Consider the following 18,761-nt stretch of genomic DNA (forward strand, 5'->3'; position numbering starts at 1 on the left):
TTCCACCTTCAGTGACCACCTGCTGAGCCCCTTCTTCATTTTCCAACTCTGCAAACCTGTTCTTGAGCTCTATTTCTCCTTCACTAGCCCATATTTTCCTCTGCCTGATTCTCTTAGTCTCATGCTTCCACTGTCCATTTTCTTCACCCAGCAGTCTCCCCTCAGAATTCCTCAGTCCTGCTTCCATCTGCAAGTCTGAGGTTTTCCCTTCAGCTGCCTCATGTCTTTGCTCCATAATCTGCTCAAACCCCCTTCTAAACTCAACCAGACTTTTCAGCTACATCTCCAATCCTAAAATCTTCTCTTCCATCAGCTTTATCAGACGGTACTTCATGCAGACCAAACTCTTTCCAAGTACCCCCTCCAGGATCATGTACATACTGCAGCTTCCACATCCAGTCATCTTCATTGCGTCTTCCACTACATGGGTCACTCCCACTGCTGCCTCTGTATCTGTCATAGCTGTCCCACCTAAATCCTGTTAATCTGTGAAACACAAACCACACCAAAACACCACCACCCACAGCAAAAACAAACCCCAAACAAGCACCACAAGACAAACTCCCCTTTCAAACTCCCACTCAAACTCCCCTGTTTACAGCTCTGTTTGCTGGCTCCTGGGCCGCTGCCTGACTGGCTGGCTACCTTTATAGGACCTCTAGTCAGAGAAGCCCCGCCCCCTAATCAGGGCTCAGCTTCTCTCCCAGCACAAAGCCGCAACAAGCCTCTACACATACAAATACAAAACCAAATACAAATACCTTCTCCTCCAACAGAACTCCCACGGAAACTCCCCTGTTTACAGCTCTGTTTGCTGGCTCCTGTGCTGTCTCAGTTAAGCCCACAGCTATTAGGAGATGTGGTTCAGACCTGGGTCAGGGTTTGCAGCAGGCTAGTGGGTCTGGCTCAAACCAGGCAGGGCACTGAAGTCCTAAGATGACAGGGCAGGAAAGCAGGAGCAGAAGTAGTCTTGACACATCAGGTGGCAGCTCCCAAGGGGTTTCTCTGATCCAACCTGTCACACAGAGGTTCTCAAACTTTAGCAACCCAAGGACCCCCATGTTGATTTAAATATTTTGCGGACCCCCAAACCCTACCACTCAGCCCCCCAATTCCACCCCTTCCCCCAAGTCACCACCCCTTCCCCACCTCTTTCCGCCCCCTCTCCACCCATACCTCTCCTTTTCCATGCCTCTTTCCACCCCCCCGGAGCATGCTCCGTCCCCGCTCCTCCCCCTCCTTTCCAATGCCTCCTGCATGCTGCTGAACAGCTGTTCCCTGGCATGCAGGAGGCAGTGGGAGGGAGAAGAAGGAATTGATCAGTGGGGTCCGCGGGCCACAGTTTGAGAAATGCTGGTCTAGGATTTGGATGTATTTGCTCACTGTGGGAGAAAGGGTTCCTAGGAATATGAGGAAACAGCAGCATCTGCGCCTTATCACCAAGTGTCTTGGTCACAGGAAATACTGAATTGTTTTGGGGCTCTGTCAGAGTCGCATTTTGCCAGGATGACTTGACTCTATGCAGCATATTCAAATACACCATCAGGAAACACCTTATTTTAGAAAAAAGGAAATCATATCATCCTGTCTTCATGTAGGTTTGTCAGTAGCTGCAAAGTATTGGAGACTGCCTTGATAAAAGACTATGGCTAGGATTTTCAAAGGAGCTTAAGGGAGTTGGGCACCATAACCCCACTCATTTTCAATAGGATTGATGCGCCTAACTCCTCTAGCCATAAAGTCTTCTGGAGATACTCCTCAAGTGGATTTCTGAGTCTTAGTCTTCGGTGGAATTAGGCATTTGGGGTATATGGTGACTACAAAAAGAAGGATAAGAAACAAAGGGAAACTTTGAGGTTTTGAAGACCAGGAATAGTTCCCAACAAAAGAAAACTCTCAATTAGCTTTTTAGGAGTTTGGCATTTACCTGTTAGTGGTAGTGCGTTGGAAGAAGACTTCAAATCACAAAGGGATGCTGCAAACACCCTATTAAGCTAGAAGAACTTTTTATGGTGAGGGTTTCAGAGCACCGAAGGCCATATTATGAGCAACGTTGTTACCTTCCTTCTTATTTTCTTATTGTTTCGTGTCCTTTTAATGATTAAAGCCTGAAAATGGAGTGCATGGCCAACTGGGTTTCCTGCTGTAGTGCACCTCGTGGAGCCTATGGCCCAGATTCTCAGGGTATGTCTACCGCCAAGTCGTAGATGTAATTTCCAGCTCGTGTAGACTTACCCATGTTAGCTCTGATAGAGATAGCATGCTAAAAATGGAAGTGTAACCATGGCAGCTCAAGCAGTGGGATGAGCTAGCCACTCCAAGTACGTACTTAGGATTTCAGAGGGGATTGTCCTCTGGCGGCTACCCCACCCCTCAGTTTGCGCCACGATAGTTAACACACTTCAGTTTTTACTGTGGTAGTTTGATGAGAGCTAGTTCTGCTTGAGCTAGAACTTACATCTCTGTGTTGGCATAATTGTTATGTTAAACAGGGATAAACTTGGTGATTTTATTTGAGTTTCATTTTGATATTCTGGCTTTGTTTGAAGGTAAAATTCACACAGAAACTCAAGCAATACAAACCCATGTGACTCAAAACTGAAGGAAAGATTCTCATGAACTTCTGTACACTCATCACTGAGTTTAGCTCAAGTCTACAATGCAGTTACAACAAATCACTTCAAAGCAATAAATGCACCGTGGTGGGTATCACAAGGGAGGTATCAAAGTACCTAATTTGAGGTTAGAAGCAACCTGGGGACCAGGGAGTAAGTTTTGCCATCTAGAAGGCTACAACACACTAAAAAGAGCTTTGCTAAGAATACCTGCCACTTTCCTGACTCCTGTATCTGAGAAGACCAAACCCTGTGTACTGCAACTGTTGGCAGCTGGTTCCGTAGAATTAAAATTGTACTATTTGTAAAAAGAAAAAAACAACTGCAATTTTTCCTTCTTTCCCCTAAAAACTCTGTGGAAAAAACCTAAACTCACAAGTGTGCCCTGAATTTTTCAGAAAAACACAGTTGCGTTGTTGTTAACAATAAATAAATAAAGGAATCAATTCAGGGTTTGATGATCCCTGATTTTGTGAATCTCTATATATTGTTTCAGATATCAGTCTAGAAAATGATTGATTAACATGTTTTTGCTGAACATTTTGTCATACAGTACTTGATTAGGTTCTTCATTTGTTAGGTATCGCGCCTTTAAATTTAACCTTTGTCTTTCATATATCATTCTTTTACAGATGGAATTATCTCCTTGTTACTTGCTTACTGTAAGAATAATACGAATGAGAAATCTCCGTCGGGCAGATACACGTGAGTGTCTCTACTCTTCCGAGAAATTGGTCCTAGTTCTGGAAGTAATCAGTGCACAACTGAACACTGCAAACACCCTGAGTCAGAAAAGAAAGTAATTGATGTTACTAGGGTATACATAAACAGCTATAGTATCGCAGTATAGTTGATCATCAGAGTATTACCTGAGAACTAGTAGTTATGTTATTGTGCAAGTATAACGAGTCAAATGACCTTCCATGTGTAGCAAGAAAGACAATTTATTGTTCAAAACAAATTAAGAAGTGTCACAAGGTGTATTGTTTCCCAGGAATGAAAAAGTACTAGTTTTTCTTTTACATATATATCAATATCATAAACCATGTGTTTATGAAATAATCCAGCATTTCATATAAATAAAACATGATGGGCCAAATGCATCTTTGTTATTATGTCTTTGAAATAAATGGAGCTACATCCGGGCTGAGATTGCTCTGATTGGTTTTAAAGACAAATGTTCCTGTACTGTCTGGAGTTTCTGGAGTGCATTGAGATAGGAGTTCACGCATTTTGGACAATCTTGATTTTAAAAAAGCAGCATTTTCATGCCCATCTGGCAACCTATTTTTCTCCAGCACACTTAAGAGAATCATCTTGACCTGTGAGTTTAGATGCACTTCATAAAGTTTGCTAAGATGCTTATTTACTTTGGGATCTAATAAGACAGCTCTTTCCTTTTATTTTAGACATTTAAAAAAAATGCATTTGACTCTTAGGTCAAAATAAAGCAGCCATATAAAACATAAAGGGCAGCGTACAATGTCTATTAAAATCAATGGGAGCCTTCCCATTCACTCCATTTGGGCATTGGATCAGGCCCAAAGTTTGTTTTAGCAACAGTTTATTACAGCTGACCACCTCAAGCTTGTGATATCAATAACTTGCTATTACTATTCCTCCATGCATATATGAAATAGCAGGCCAAATCCTCAGCTGCCCCAAGCACAGGAGAAGGTGGTTCGAAGCCACCTGGCTATCTCCCCTGCTTCTGGGCTGCCCAAAGGCATCTAAGGTGATGACTACACTAGAGACCTTACACCTTACTGTGTGGCCACTCTGTGCCGACAGGAGAGAGCTCTCCTGTTGACATAATTAGACCACCCCTAACACGTGGCAGTAGCTATGCTGGTGGAGAAGCTCTCCCACCAACATAGCGCTGTGCACACTGCTACTTATGCCGGCAAAACGTATATTGCTCAGCGGGGTGTTTTTTCACACCCCTGAGCGACACAAGTTTTGCTGACATAAGTGGTAGTGTCGACATGGAGCAAGATAAGCTGGCTGCAGTGGTCATATAAGATCAATTAGACCAGCTCAGGTTTCAACAGAGCACTCTGGCCCTCACCCTCCCATCCTGACCATGCCCCTCACCTGCCTCTGTGTCCCTGATGTGCCTCTTCTAAAGAGTGGTGAGGGAGCAGGTGGTGGAGTGCTGCCTACTCTGGGTCTATGCCGAGAGCCCTTCTCTGTCCCTTTGGGGAAGCTTTCAGATCACTTTGTATTGAGCAGACCCGGAGTTGAAGATTGAGCCCAGTATGCCTATGCAGTCTCTTTCTTCCAAAGGTCTATACTTTTTAATCACGTTTTCTATCTTGGCTTCATGCCTACGTGTGGTTTGTGCTCGGAATCTGAACACTCCCATATACTTTACCTTTCTTGGGTGTGCTTAGCTCTCTGGTTCTTCAAACTAAACCTTGCAGTATCTATCCGCAGTGTCTCTGACACTGTACATGGGCGCAGGGTTGAATTCAGAGGCGAATCTGAGGGAGTCCAGTGGGAATCGAAATTGGTGTAATTTTCACTTTTTTTCAGGACCCTCAATATGCATGTTACAGCAGTGTGAGTTCTCGTAGACTAAGTAGTTCTTATTTACTTAGACGGTCTCATCATCACCCACTTACCTGTTTGTAACTTGTGCTCCTGCCCTGCCACATTTCTTTTGAATTTGGCCCACTGAGTCAAAGTAGAAATTGTATAACTCTCACACAGGCGGGGCTAGAAGAGAGGCGTACAGCAAAAAATGCAACTAATACAAGAGCATGAGTGCAAGCAGATCACCTCTGATTTAACTGGCACCTTGCACCTTCCTCCATTTCCTTGACATTTCACTTACATCAGTTTAAATCCCCCTGTGCTCTCTTATGCATTGGTAAGTGGGCGAAGTAGTTACAAGAGACTCACAGTTTCAAAAATAGGCACTGAGTTTGGTGCCTAGCTTGAGACATTTTTGGCCTGATTTTCAGAGGGGCTGAGCACCTGCCGTTCCAGAGATAAGGGTGCTTCAGCAGCTCTGAAAATCAGGCGCAAGGTGGACATTAAAAAATGGAAATACCCCAAATCAATGGCCACTTTTGAAAATTTAGGCTCCCGGAGTCTGTAAGTGTCAGGCAGTCTCGCTTGTATCACTTTCCACATCACCTCTCCTCTTTGGATCTGTACTTACAGTATGTTGTTTTACTTGATGACAGCAGAAAGCAACTCTATTTTTGCCTCAGTTTTTATCTCTCTGATCTTGATTCTCATCCACTTACATTAAATGAATAACAGAGTCCTTTCTAAAACTATTACCCCAAAGCTAATGTTAATATTATTATTGGATAGCAGTGGCTGCTGACCCAATGGTGAATTCTCTTTACTTTCAAATGCTTATCTAGCAATCTCATAACGGGGCAGCTATATATTATTCTGTACATGGCATCTTTTAAAAATTCATGTGGAACAGAGAGCAATGGAATGGATTTTATGAAACAGGGAGGCGAAAAGAACTTGCCACTTGCAGGCAGGAAATTAGGTCTACATTTGTCTCTTATCTATATCTGGGAAACTATTTTAAAATACAGATAGCCTGTAACCAGAAATTTCTCTTTGAACCAGTGCAGCTATGCTAGCATAGATAAAAGGATATAGGACATGACCCTGTTTACAGTGTTTTGATTACAGTATGGAAGCAAAATGGCTTGGTCTTGGGACCCAGTTTGGCTCCCCAACTTCCTCAGGAACTGAAATATTACAGTATATTGTGTAGCACAGAAACTACCAGCCTGCATATACGTACAGTAGAAAAGAATAAAGACAGCATTGCCTGCCAGGCCACACTGAGGAAAAAAATACATGAGCCAGGGTGAAAGTAACACAATGGCAGGGCAGATAATTGTATATTTCAGAGGACTCTCCAGTACATACCCAACCAATTTAATAAGGCCAATATAACCGGTCTGAAGGAATACATAGTACCAAGCTGCATCTCTACAAAGATAGGTAAATCCTAACATGATATGCATGTAGCCAAAACCACCATGGGCAATGTGTCTCACTTTCTATAGAAGACTTTTGTCAAACACTGGTCATATTGACCAAGAATTGAATTATTACCCAGATTAAAAAGACGTGCTTTGCACGTAGAAGACTGCAACATGGAATCTGGAGACAGCATGGAGTCACCCAAAAGACCAAATTTTATTTTTCCCACACTGTAGTATCCTGCGCTTACTCTGGGACTATGAAACAGCAATGTTGGCACATTAAATCAGAAGTGTTTCATCAAGGGCTCTTTTAAACTCTTATGCATATCAACTGGCATAAGATAATAAGGTTACGGGAAGAGGCTGCAAAATAGTATCAAAGTTTTAAATACACAGCTTTGCTAGTTAGCTCAAATCTATTGTCTATATTTATGTCCCTTCATTCCTGGTTTTTATTGTTTTTAAATTTCCTGGGAATTTATCAATGTTTAATTCAAAAAATGGGTGAAAATCAGGGCAAGAATTAATGTCACCATTTTCTGGGTAAATGTCAGGGTTAATACTGGGGGATAGGAGGACAGGAAAAAAGCAACACAGCGAAAAGTAAGAGTTTATTGTTTATAAAACCATTATATTTAATCCACATTACAAAAATTAAACTTCTTTTTAAACAAAAACAGTTTATTATATTTTGACTTGAAGAGTTGCCCTTGATGTAAGGGGCTTCAGTGTGAATTCCTGGGTAATGTAGGCTCACAGCGGCTTTTCCAAAGTGTTTTTTTCCCAAGGCTTTTTCCACTGTCTCAGAAAAGGCTCTTTCCTGCAGCCCAAAATGGTTGCTATTACCTGAAGGACACCAGAGTCAATACTAATTGTACAGAACCCCCATCCCCAAGTTGTCATCTCTCCTGTCACAGAGGTGGGACACAGGGGCTGGAAGCCAGAAGAGAGCCGAACCCAATCGCTGAGACACGGAGCCATCAGCAACAGGTCCTGTTTCCTTTTACCAGCCCTGGGGCAGGAAGGGCTCTGTCTGGCGGGTGAAGCAGATGGGGCTCTGTGCCCTGGCGTTCATCTCCAGATGGCGACATGTCTCTAGGCCCAGATACTCACAAGGCAAAAGAGCCAGGGAGTGCCCAGTGCATTGGGGGGAGCAGGGTGGGGGGACTTCCTGACACTAATGGGGGGAGCCCACAGGAGTGGGAGCCAGTGGGGGGAAAGGCTTGTCTCATAGTCACTTGCTTCCCTGCTGCGCAGCTACAGCAGCCATCCCCTGGCACTTACCCTTCTGTGTAGAGGCACACTGTGCTATCTGCCGGGCAGTCTCCAAGCAGGGAGCCAGGTCCTGGTAGTTCAAGCGGGGACAAAATTTGGGTCAAAAGGAGCTGTCTATAAATTACATAATATATTAGAGGTGAGTGGGGCCTTAACTTTCTGTACTTGTTTCACTGTTACTAAGTGTTACAAGGCAGTGGGTCGGACTTGAAAATTACTCAAAAATATGTTATGTAGTTTATGGCCACCCTCAAAGCAGAAAAATCCAAAATCTGGGAATTTTTGGAGGTTTTTGGTTAAAACAGAAAACAAAGGGCCCTAAATATATGTTATTGGTAGCTTGATGGTAGCTTTAGAAAGCTACAATTTAAATACAGCTGTGAGTCAGCATTGTATTTGTGGCAAAGAGAATCATGATAACAGTCTTCAAGTATATTGCAGCGAAGGAGATTTTAGGTCTGGTCTACACTACAGGCCTACAACTACGTCTCTCAGGGGTGTGAAAAATCCACATGCCCCAAGTGACGTAGTTATACCAGCCTAACCATCCGTGTGGACAGTGCTCTCCTGCTGACATAGCTACCGCCGGAGATGGATTAACTAAGCCGATGGGAGAGAGCTCTCTCCCATCAGTTTAGAGTGTCTTCATGACCGCGCTATAGCAGTGCAGCTGTGTAGATGTGCCCTTTGACATTAGGAGAAACTTCTTAACTATATGAGAGACAAGGTGGGTGAGGTAATAGCTTTCATTGGACGAACTTCTGTTGGTGAGAGAGACAAGGCTTTGAGCCGTACACAGCTTTTCTTCAGGTCTGGGAAAGTTACTCCCAGCGTCACTGCAAAATGCAAGGTGGAACAGATTGTTTAGCATAAGTAGTTAGCGCAAGTTGTAAGGGACCATTCAAGATAGAGTGGCCTGTTAATACCTATGCAGTTGTAGGACAAAAAGAGGGGGCTAGTGGGTTATTATTATTGACTAAGCCATAAATCCAGTGTCTCTGTTCAGTCCATGATTCATAGTGTCTCGCAGAATAATGAATTTAAGCCCCCAGGCTTGTCTTTTGAAAGCATTGTGCAGGTTTCCTTTGAGGATGAGGACTGAGAGGTCAGAGCGATCGCTTTGTGAAAAGTGTTAATCCATAGGTGATAGGGTGTTTTTGTCTTTTATCATTTTCCTGTGAGGTAACGGGCCGTTCTACCTTGTTGCAACTGAAGTCAATGAAAGCTGTGCTCTGGACATATGAAGTGCTATATAATTCTAAGTACTATGAAAAACCAGCTCCTGGGCATTTCAAATTGGGCACCCAATTGGGATACTTTTACTTCAATTGCTGTGTGTCTCAGTTCCCCATCTGTAAAATGGGGGTAATAGCATCCCTTAATCACACAGAGGTGATGTTAAAAATAAATTAATTCAATTTTGTGAAGCACTCAAACAATATAGTGGTGGCAGGGGTTCTGTGGGAAAATAGGTTTCAGAGTAGCAGCCGTGTTAGTCTGTATTCACAGAAAGAAAAGGAGTACTTGTGGCAACTCTAGCTCACAAAATCTTATGCTCAAATAAATTGGTTAGTCTCTAAGGTGCCACAAGTACTCCTTTTCTTTTTGTGGGAAAATAGTGTGTGATCATGAAATTAAAGACTGCATCACAATGCATATGCACATGAGAACTGAATTAAGGCACAGGCCCATTGCTGAGAAGTGCTATATAAAAATTACCCTAATCTCTGTCTTTAAATAAATACAATTTAATTTTAGTGCAGTGCACTAATTTCTTCAGTGCCGCTTAAGACGGGGAGTATTGATACATTAACAGTTATGCTGTACCTGTTTTTATACAGTAAGCCATTCTGACTGCTACATCAGCCTGCAGTTGCCAACAGCTACATGTGAAAAGATCCAGACCAAAACCGTCAACGACTGCAAAAACCCAGTGTGGAACGAAACATTTTACTTCAGGATCCAGAGTCAGATCAAGGTAAGAAACTGAGAATTCCCCTCTTTCAGCAGCCTGGAGATTTGTTACCACTTAAGCAGAAGTAGGATTTTCAAGTCTTCTACAACCTACAGTTTAACACCCCAGATGATTAAAATACCCCCAGTAAAACTCTTTTGAGGTCACTTTCTCATTTTTGATAGCCATTGGTTTGGATAATTCATATTTTAAGTATCCGGGGTGAATTAAGATAGCTAAAATTAATTCTTAATAAAGAAATTGTTATTTTTCTGAGTTAATAAAAACTACACTAGTAAACAGGAGCTACAAAATTCAGGCTTATTCTAAAACTCCATTACCACGCAACCCCCTACAGGCACTGAACGACAACATGCTCTGTGTAACATGGAGGGAAACAGTGTATCATCATAACAAATTCAGTTATCCTAGGAATTGTTACCTAACAATAAGTGCTGGTAAATATTCAGAATTTTGACCCCATAGGAGAGTCTCATATTCTGACATTTCTTTTAATTCCAAATAAAGGGGGGGGGATATCAAAATATTGACTTTTTTTGGTGGCATGGAAAGTTCCAAGGAAATGTGGTTCAGAAACGCTGAAATGAAACATTTGCACATTTCCACAGCAAAATGTTTCATTTCAGTTTGTTGAATGAAATCAAAACATGTTGCTTCAGCTTGGCTCAACATTAGTCTGTGTCCCCCTGAGCTACTGCAGTGCCTTATGGGAGTAGTAATTTTGGTGTCTCATACCCCCATTCTCCTAAAAGGGCCAAAACCCCCAGCAGGACGGCATCTCCCCATATGCATCATGCTTGTTCAACCAGGGTGGGTCTTCAGAGCATCATGGGAGAAGGAGTCTAACCAGGAAGTCCAGTCCATAGAGGAGAATGGAGGTGCAAGGCACCCAAACTACAAATCCTATGAGGCATTGCAGCAGTTCAAGCAAATACAGATTGATGTTGAATTAAACATTTCATTTAGATTTTTCCTAAAAGAAAATACAAAACTCCAGAAAAATCTAAATTTTCCCACAAAAGTTTTGATTTTGTGGAAACCACATTTTTCATAAAAACAAAAAACAACCAAAAAATAAACAACCCCCAAAAACATTTTGATGAAGAATTTCCAACCAGGTCTATTAACTACTACTGAATTGACTGATTCTTTAGTGGATGTTATATACACCAATGTTTTATCTACTCAATACCTGACAAATTTTGAACCATTAAAGCATTGAGATTCCTCAGAGATTTTTACTTTGCTGTTCTATCTGCCATCAGAGCGATTCAGTCTCAGAACAGAATGCACTCCATTCAGCTGTGAAGCTGAGCCGGGAGGCCTGAATTGGTGAATTGTGTGCATTACAACTAAACTGACAAATATGTAAGCCAGAAAAAGGGTAATGTGGAAAGCTGGTTGTATTGGGATAGAGAGGCCAGTGACTAGTATCACATAAGGAACCTAATTTTCTACAATGAATGTAAGTTCCCATATACATTTTGCTCTCAACAGAGGGTGGTGTTCTTTTATCCATAGAATACTCTTGCTGGAGAAGCCAGCACCACTGGTAAGTTCTGTCAGCTGAACTGCAGTGATTCAATTCAATTTACGATTGCCAAATACTATGCTATATGTTGTCTCATTGTACTCATTTTTATACCATATCTATAATCTTAACAAAATTACTCTGTCAGAAGAAAATAACAATCTACAATTTATTTATTTTTTGCATATTGGTGTTTTTAAATGTTTATTAAATGACCAAAGGGATTCCAAGACCCAAATCTTTAAAAAACCAGCTAAGGTAGTAATGACACTTCAATTAACTGATGGTGAAACTACATTGTTAGACTAGTAACAATAACAATTAAAAGTTATATGCCACTTCTTATGTTCAAAGTGCTTTATAAATATTAACTAGTTAAATATTATATTAACCAACTGTTGGGACATTTAGTTATTAAGAAATAAATATATGAAAACCTGGGAAATTTAAAGTTAACGTTAAAGATCAAGTTAAAAACATCAAACATTTACAAGTCAAAAATGTTATAGTGTAGGTTAAAAAGCCTTTGTTAGCAGCTTGGTATCAAGCTAAAGTGCTGGGTAAACAGCAGGATATTTGGAATAGTTCTTTAGTAAAAGGTATTTAATTTTACAGCACACAAATGTCGTGTAAATATAATTTCCTTATATGTGACAACAAAAGATGTACTTGGTATTGCTGTGCAATTAGGCGTAATAATATAAAATCCTCACATACAGCATTAGAATTACATTTAGTAGGTACTTTACAATAGTAATTACTATGTCATCTGCATGCTGATGTCTAGAAAATAAACCACATATTCTTATTACAGATTACATGGCATTTGCTTTGGATCACTCTACCACTCAATGTAATTTGACATTAAATGAATTCTTACAGTAATCACTGCTACACAATTCATAGGCAGTGTTCACCTGCCTGCTCAGTGAGACTGTATCAGTTCGACCAAGTATGTGGCCCTGAGCTTTGTGCTAGAGGACAGGTTTTGCTCTTTAGTTACAGGCTACCCATAGCGGTCCTTCCCCTGATCACACTGAAGTCAATAGCATCATTTGCATTGATGTCAATGGGAGCAAAATGGAGCCCAATATATGTGGCCTGTAACTTAGAGGCAAATCCTTCTCCCTCTTCCACAAAGTGAAAAGTCCCATATGCAATGAAACTGGTGTGTTCATACTGCACAGGAGCGGGATTTGTGGGGGCATGGGGCCCTATACAGTCCCATGCAGTGGAGGCTGGGCATGTGGCCAGCGCACCCACCATCATGCAGATCCACCAATCATTTCCCCCTGTCCAGCATGGAATGTAGGAGCAGCTGGGATTTGGCTTCTAATGAATTTTCTAGATTCCTTCAGGTTTTCCATTGTCTCTCTCATGATATCTTTCCTATGCAGGGGGTGACAATTAGGTTCCTGGCTGTCATGAAGTGCTAATATCTGACAATTCATTGGAGGGGCCTGACTTCTTACCTATGCTGTGGACACAGAATGAATTCACTCACATATCTAACTTATAGCATTTAAACTGAACTGGGGAGGAAACTGTATTACTTCGATTTTGAATAGGAGTACTTGTGGCACCTTAGAGACTAAGAAATTTATTTGAGCATAAGCTTTCGTGAGCTATGAAATGGATGAAGTGAGCTGTAGCTCACAAAAGCTTATGCTCAAATAAATTTCTTAGTCTCTAAGGTGCCACAAGTATTCCTTTTCTTTTTGCGAATACAGACTAACACGGTTGCTACTCTGAAACCTTAGATTTTGAATAGATTTCTTCAAAGTTGGATATTTGGAAAATTTCTGTATCCCTTCAATTTTCTTCCTCTCCTCGCACAAGGTAAAAATAGACTATCCCCAGGAGTCCCTGCTTCCTGGGCTCTGTGAAAGCAAGAACGCAGGATTTCTAAACTCCCTCATCTCCCTTCCCAGAATGTGCTGGAGCTGAGTGTCTACGATGAGGATGCCGTTACCCAGGATGATCACCTCTTCACTGTGTACTTTGATGTGGCTAAACTTCCACTTGGAGAAAGAGTTCTCATGTACTTTAAGACTGACCCAAAGGTGAGGTCTGAAATAACAGGCAGGGCTGGGTGAGAAAAAGACCCTTGCCTGGGTTTCCTGACAGATACTCATAGAATATAGAATATCAAGATTGGAAGGGACCTCAGGAGGTCATCTAGTCCCACCCCTTGCTCAAAGCAGGACCAATCTCCCATTTTTGTCCCAGATCCCTAAATGGCCCCTTCAAGGATTGAACTCACAATCCTGGGTTTAGCAGGCCAATGATCAAACCACTATTACTATTTTTCCTTCCTATGTAAAGGATTGGCCAGCTATTCCTCCAGTATGTCTCAGCTACCGCACAGTAAAACTGTTTCACCATTAGACAGAGCAGTTTGGCCTCAGCGTACTTGGCCAGTGGAGCATGGCAAACATATGATGCTCTTGGCAAAGACCCTTTCTCCTGGTCTTGCCACCAAGAATGAACCTCCCAGAGACTGTCAACCCCAATGGCTGTAATCAGAGATCCATTGTCTGAGCTTTCCATTGACCCAGCAACTGTGTCATCTAGATCTGGTGCTAGTCTAAATTCAGCTAAAAATTATATACTCGGACACAATTTTCAAATACTGGCATCTGAATAAGATTTCTAAATCCCACATTTGGTCACTTAAATTGGCATTTAATAACATGAATTCCCATTTAAAAGGTAAATACAGGATCTAAATATATTTAAGTATCCATATTTGGAAGACTGGGCTCTGTAGTTCACAAAAATTTTCTAAATGATTACATTACGATATCACGTATAGCTGAAATGGAGAGTCATACAGCAGGAAAGCTTAGCATCTAGACATCTGGCCATTGTCTTTATGTTTAAACAAATATCGTTGGCATATTGGCGCTGTTGCTGCAAATATAAGGAACATTGGGCAGGAGAGTTAACAATGTCCCTGAATCATTCAGTAATTGCAGTTGTTTTTAAACGTTCCTCAGAGAGGTCAAAGATATGAGGTAACAGGACATATAATCCTGTTAACCTTCCCATATTAATAGCAAGAGCAGCTACTGGGTAGTAGAATAATGTCAAGAACATAAAAAAATTAAGACCCTAGAAGATGAAGCAAACTGTAAAGTGACTGATTTTACACCAAAAAACAAAAGTGCAGAAGCTTCATAGAGTTTTAGGCCAGAAGGGACCTTTAGAACATCTCATCTGACCCTCTATATTTCACAGGCCATTAAATTTCACCCACTTCCCCCTCTGTTGCATACCAGAGGACTAACCCTGTAGGGAGAGAATAACATATAGTGACATCACTCTTTTCTATTTTTTCTTTTTAGGCACAGGAGGAACTAGAAGTAGAATTTACCTTGGAGAACATGTAAGTGAAATACAAATTAATTAGAAGATGCAAAAATCAGAGAATAACAAACCAGCAATTGGAAACCTGCTTCATATAATTGTTGCCTCCAAAGGAAATTGCCAGACCCACTGGATCCAGACCTCAGTAAATTCCCCACTGGAATCATGTATACAGTTTATCTGTATCAGCAGAATCTGTCAGTTTGTTCTATAATCTGATCACCTTTAATGTGAAGAAATTATTTCTGGCATTGGTGAGTCTCAGCACAACATCAATTTGTGGCCTAGGTATACTCTTCAGAAGACTTGTTTGTATCGATCTTTTCATGTATGCTCAAGCTCAGATGTGGTGGAAAATCTCTTGACTCGTATTTGTAAATCGAATAGTTTGGTTAATTTTTCATCCTAATTCTTACTGAGAATCCTTTGATTGCTCCCCACAGCACTGCTTCAGTCCTATAAATTTTCTCCCCTATATACTAAATTGAATAATAATAATAAAAATTAATAATGATAAATAAATAATACAACATAGCTTTTTTCATCCATAGATCTCCATATGACAGGTGGGACACGTTGAGGTCACTCTCCTGCTTTAAATAGCTTTGCATACAGTGGGAACCCTTTGTTTCCAAACTTAGTTCCCATGCCAGTCAGTGGAAAAACATTGGTATTCCAGGATGGATTCTAGTACCAGGTGACTTGATCACAGGACCTTGCAGCCATAACTCAAAGGCTAGTTGTAACATCCTCAGGAAGCCTTCCCAGGAAAATGGGAGATTAGCATCTTCAAAGGCCTATTGTTCTGTCTAATGACTCCTCCTCACAGCAAGCCATCTAGAGCAGTGGTTTTCAAACTGCGGGTCACGACCCAGTACTGGGCCACGGACTGTAAGGCACTGGGTCGCGGCAGCTCTGGTCAACACCACTAACCAGGCCATTAAAAGTCCCGTCGGCGGTGCTGCCCAGGCAGGCTAGTCCCTACCTGTTCTGACATTGTGCTGCTCCCTGGAAGTGGCCAGCAGCAGGTCTGGCTTCTAGGTGGGGGGCTCCGGGGCTCCGTGTGCTGCCCCTGCCACGAGCACTGGCTCCCCACTCCTATTGGCCGGTTCCCTGCTAATGGGAGCTGGGGGGTGGTGCCTGTGACTAGAAGCTGGACCTGCTGCTGGCCACTTTTGGGGCACAGAGTGGTCTGTAGTGCTAGGACAGGCAGGAAGCCTGCCTTAGCACCCCCGCTGCGGCACTGACTGGGAGCCGCCCGAGGTGTCCCAGTGTCCCAACCCCGCACCCCAACCCTCAGCCCTGAGCCCCCTAAACCCAGACCCCCTTCCTGTACCCCAAACCCCTCATCCCTGGCCCCACCCCAGAACGTGCATCCCAGCCCAGATCCCAGACCATCTGCCGCACCCCAACCCCCTGCTCCACTCCTGAGCGCCCCCCAAACCCAGAGCCCCCTCCTGTACCCCAAACCTCTTATCCCCAGCCCCACCCGAGGGCCTGCATCCCCAGCCAAGAGCCCTGACCCCCTGCCACACGCCCAGAGCCAGGACAGGCAGGAAGCCTGCCTTAGCACCCCCGCTGCGCCACTGACTGGGAGCCGCCCGAGGTAAGCCTGTGCCCCAACCCCACACCCCAACCCCCAGCCCAGAGCCCCCTCCCACACCCTGAACCCCTCATTCCTGGCCCCACCCTGCAGCCCTTCACCCCAACCCTCTGCCCTAGCCCTGAGACTCTCCCAAACCCCTCATCCCCAGCTCCGTTGAGTCACGGGCATCAACAATTTTCTTCAGCTGGGTAGCCAGAAAAAAACGTTTGAAAACCACTGATCTAGACTGATTGTATTCTGACTGGTGGGTGTTCCCCAGGTGTAAACCCACTTGTAATTGATACATAGTCAATATTCCTAACTTCAGATACAGAAATGATACATGTATACAAATAGGATAATCATATTCAGTAAATCATAACCTTTCCAGTGATATCTCACATGCCTTATCTTGCCCAAAATACATCTTAGTTATGCCATAACCACATCATAACAATATCTCTGTGAAGAATATGGGGATGCAGTGTCACACTTAGAATCAAGACACTTCCCAGCATGTATATCCTGGTGGACTAGCATAATGTTGGTAGATCAAATGTATTTAACAACATGGACTGCCCTGAGAGGTGGAATTTAACTAAGATTCTAATTTACATGGTTACAGGACTGTGATAGCACTGTGAAAAACTACTTAGCCCCAAGCATGATTGAAATTGTTTTTAAAGTGTGATTACTTCATATCAGTCAGTTTTAGCACAATGGTCAGGCTCTGCTTAGAAGACCCCCCAGAACAAGAATAACAGGAGCTGTAGCAGCTGTGCACAGTCAAAGCAAGCATTGTGAGGAACTTTGCATCACATGGCTGCCACCTTTACTCTTGTTGCCTGGTCTTCGCTATCACTCCCAACACTTCCATATGAGTGACAAGCAAGATAAACATCTGGGGGGAAAACGAGTGGTCATTTGATTTAACCTAGCAGTGAAATATGTGAAAAATGAAATATTTTTCATTTTCTTTCCTAGTTCAGGCCCTCCTGAAGCCATCATAACCAATGGAGCACTAGTGGTAACTTTTTGTTCTGTGATCTTTCCTGTCCTATAGCAATACTGGTAATATAGGTGGGACTAGAGAAGCTGTGAGCAGCTCCACAGTCAGCAGGCCAACACCCTCTCTTTTCTGATGAGATAGGCTGGGAATGAAGTAACTATGATTTCTCTGCTATTGCGGTTTCACAGTATTTCTTAGAGAGTATATCCTAGAGTGACCCATGATAGAAGAGGCTCTGACTGGAGTAGCTGTGAGTTACCTCAAGCCAGTACATCTCCAGAAATGTACAGAGTAACTCCTACTTGCAAAAACTGGAAGTGGTATGACTGGGAACCCCCTCACAGCCAGTTCACCCACTCCAGTCCCTACAGTGGGAGCTGCTGAGATAGGTGTAGCTATCAGCTCCCCTCAGACATCAATCTACCATAATTTCTTACAGTGACATAGGAACTACTGCCACTAAAACATTCATAACAATATTTTAGACAAGGGCTGTTTCCACCAATGACTCCTGTGCTCTCAGTAGATTTCTCTCATTAAGTTTTTGCCTTGTTTGGTCTTTTGTATCCCCATTAGGACCCTAAAAGTGCTGCCATTTTGCGTCCTGACACACTTAACTCTAGACACCATTTAGTTTGTCATCAACCCTCACTGATGGCTAGATATGACTCTCCCAGAGCCTTTCACTTTCACTCATCCTTGACTAGAGGGCTTACTGCTGAGCAGTGCCAGGCAATTAAGCTCTTCCAGGGACTGAGAGTGCTGCCTGCACAGTGTTCAATCCCCATAGCCAGCTCAGATAGTAATAGATTAGGATAGTTAATGTAATCTCAAACTGAGACATTCTCTGTGATGAGTTGTTTTATTGTTCTTCTCTGTTACAGTCTCGTGCACTTTGCTGTTTGGAAGTTCAGGTAGATGAGAAGAAGCGGCATAAATCAAGTACGGTTATTGCTTTATTAACTGGCTGTTAAGAACCAGATACTTACCCTGCTATAGCGATATGTGTTCTATAGATCATTACAAAAAATGCATGGAATAAAATAATATTTTCAAATGATACAAACTTTTTAACAACTACTGAAAGATACATGATCTCTGTTCTGGCTTGCTTTGACTCCATTACATACATCTATGTGGTTGTATGCAAAGAGACTACATTAAAACAACACTAAAGAGGAGATTTTAGTCACACAAGTGTCAGGACATTCAGAGTTATATTTCTATGATAGTAGCCTTAATTTTGGTCCCTTGCATTAGCTGATGTATATTACAACACGGTTTTCATTAGCAAACACAAAATAATTCAGAGCCCTAAATTTTTGCATCTTTAATTACAGAAAGGAGCTCAGGGTCTTTGTATTGTATTATTTTAACCAGTATTATGAGATCATGCAATAAACAAATCCATTATAGAGCATACATGCCATGGTGTGG

At 42.3% G+C, this 18,761-nt stretch overlaps 1 protein-coding gene across 1 annotated transcript in view; it reads left to right on the plus strand.

Moving 5' to 3' along the window:
- The first annotated feature begins 1,188 nt into the window (after nt 1-1,188).
- The window catches only part of LOC144266548 (cytosolic phospholipase A2 epsilon-like), a 39,059-nt gene continuing 21,486 nt past the window's right edge, over nt 1,189-18,761 (plus strand). The window contains exons 1-7 of the mRNA XM_077819982.1: nt 1,189-1,253; nt 3,244-3,320; nt 9,697-9,833; nt 13,293-13,424; nt 14,709-14,749; nt 17,300-17,342; nt 18,209-18,266. Coding sequence (XP_077676108.1) covers nt 1,189-1,253; nt 3,244-3,320; nt 9,697-9,833; nt 13,293-13,424; nt 14,709-14,749; nt 17,300-17,342; nt 18,209-18,266 — 553 coding nt within the window. The remainder of the gene's footprint in view (nt 1,254-3,243; nt 3,321-9,696; nt 9,834-13,292; nt 13,425-14,708; nt 14,750-17,299; nt 17,343-18,208; nt 18,267-18,761) is intronic.

Source organism: Eretmochelys imbricata, chromosome 6 (assembly GCF_965152235.1).
Source record: "Eretmochelys imbricata isolate rEreImb1 chromosome 6, rEreImb1.hap1, whole genome shotgun sequence".
Classification (NCBI taxonomy): domain Eukaryota; kingdom Metazoa; phylum Chordata; order Testudines; family Cheloniidae; genus Eretmochelys; species Eretmochelys imbricata.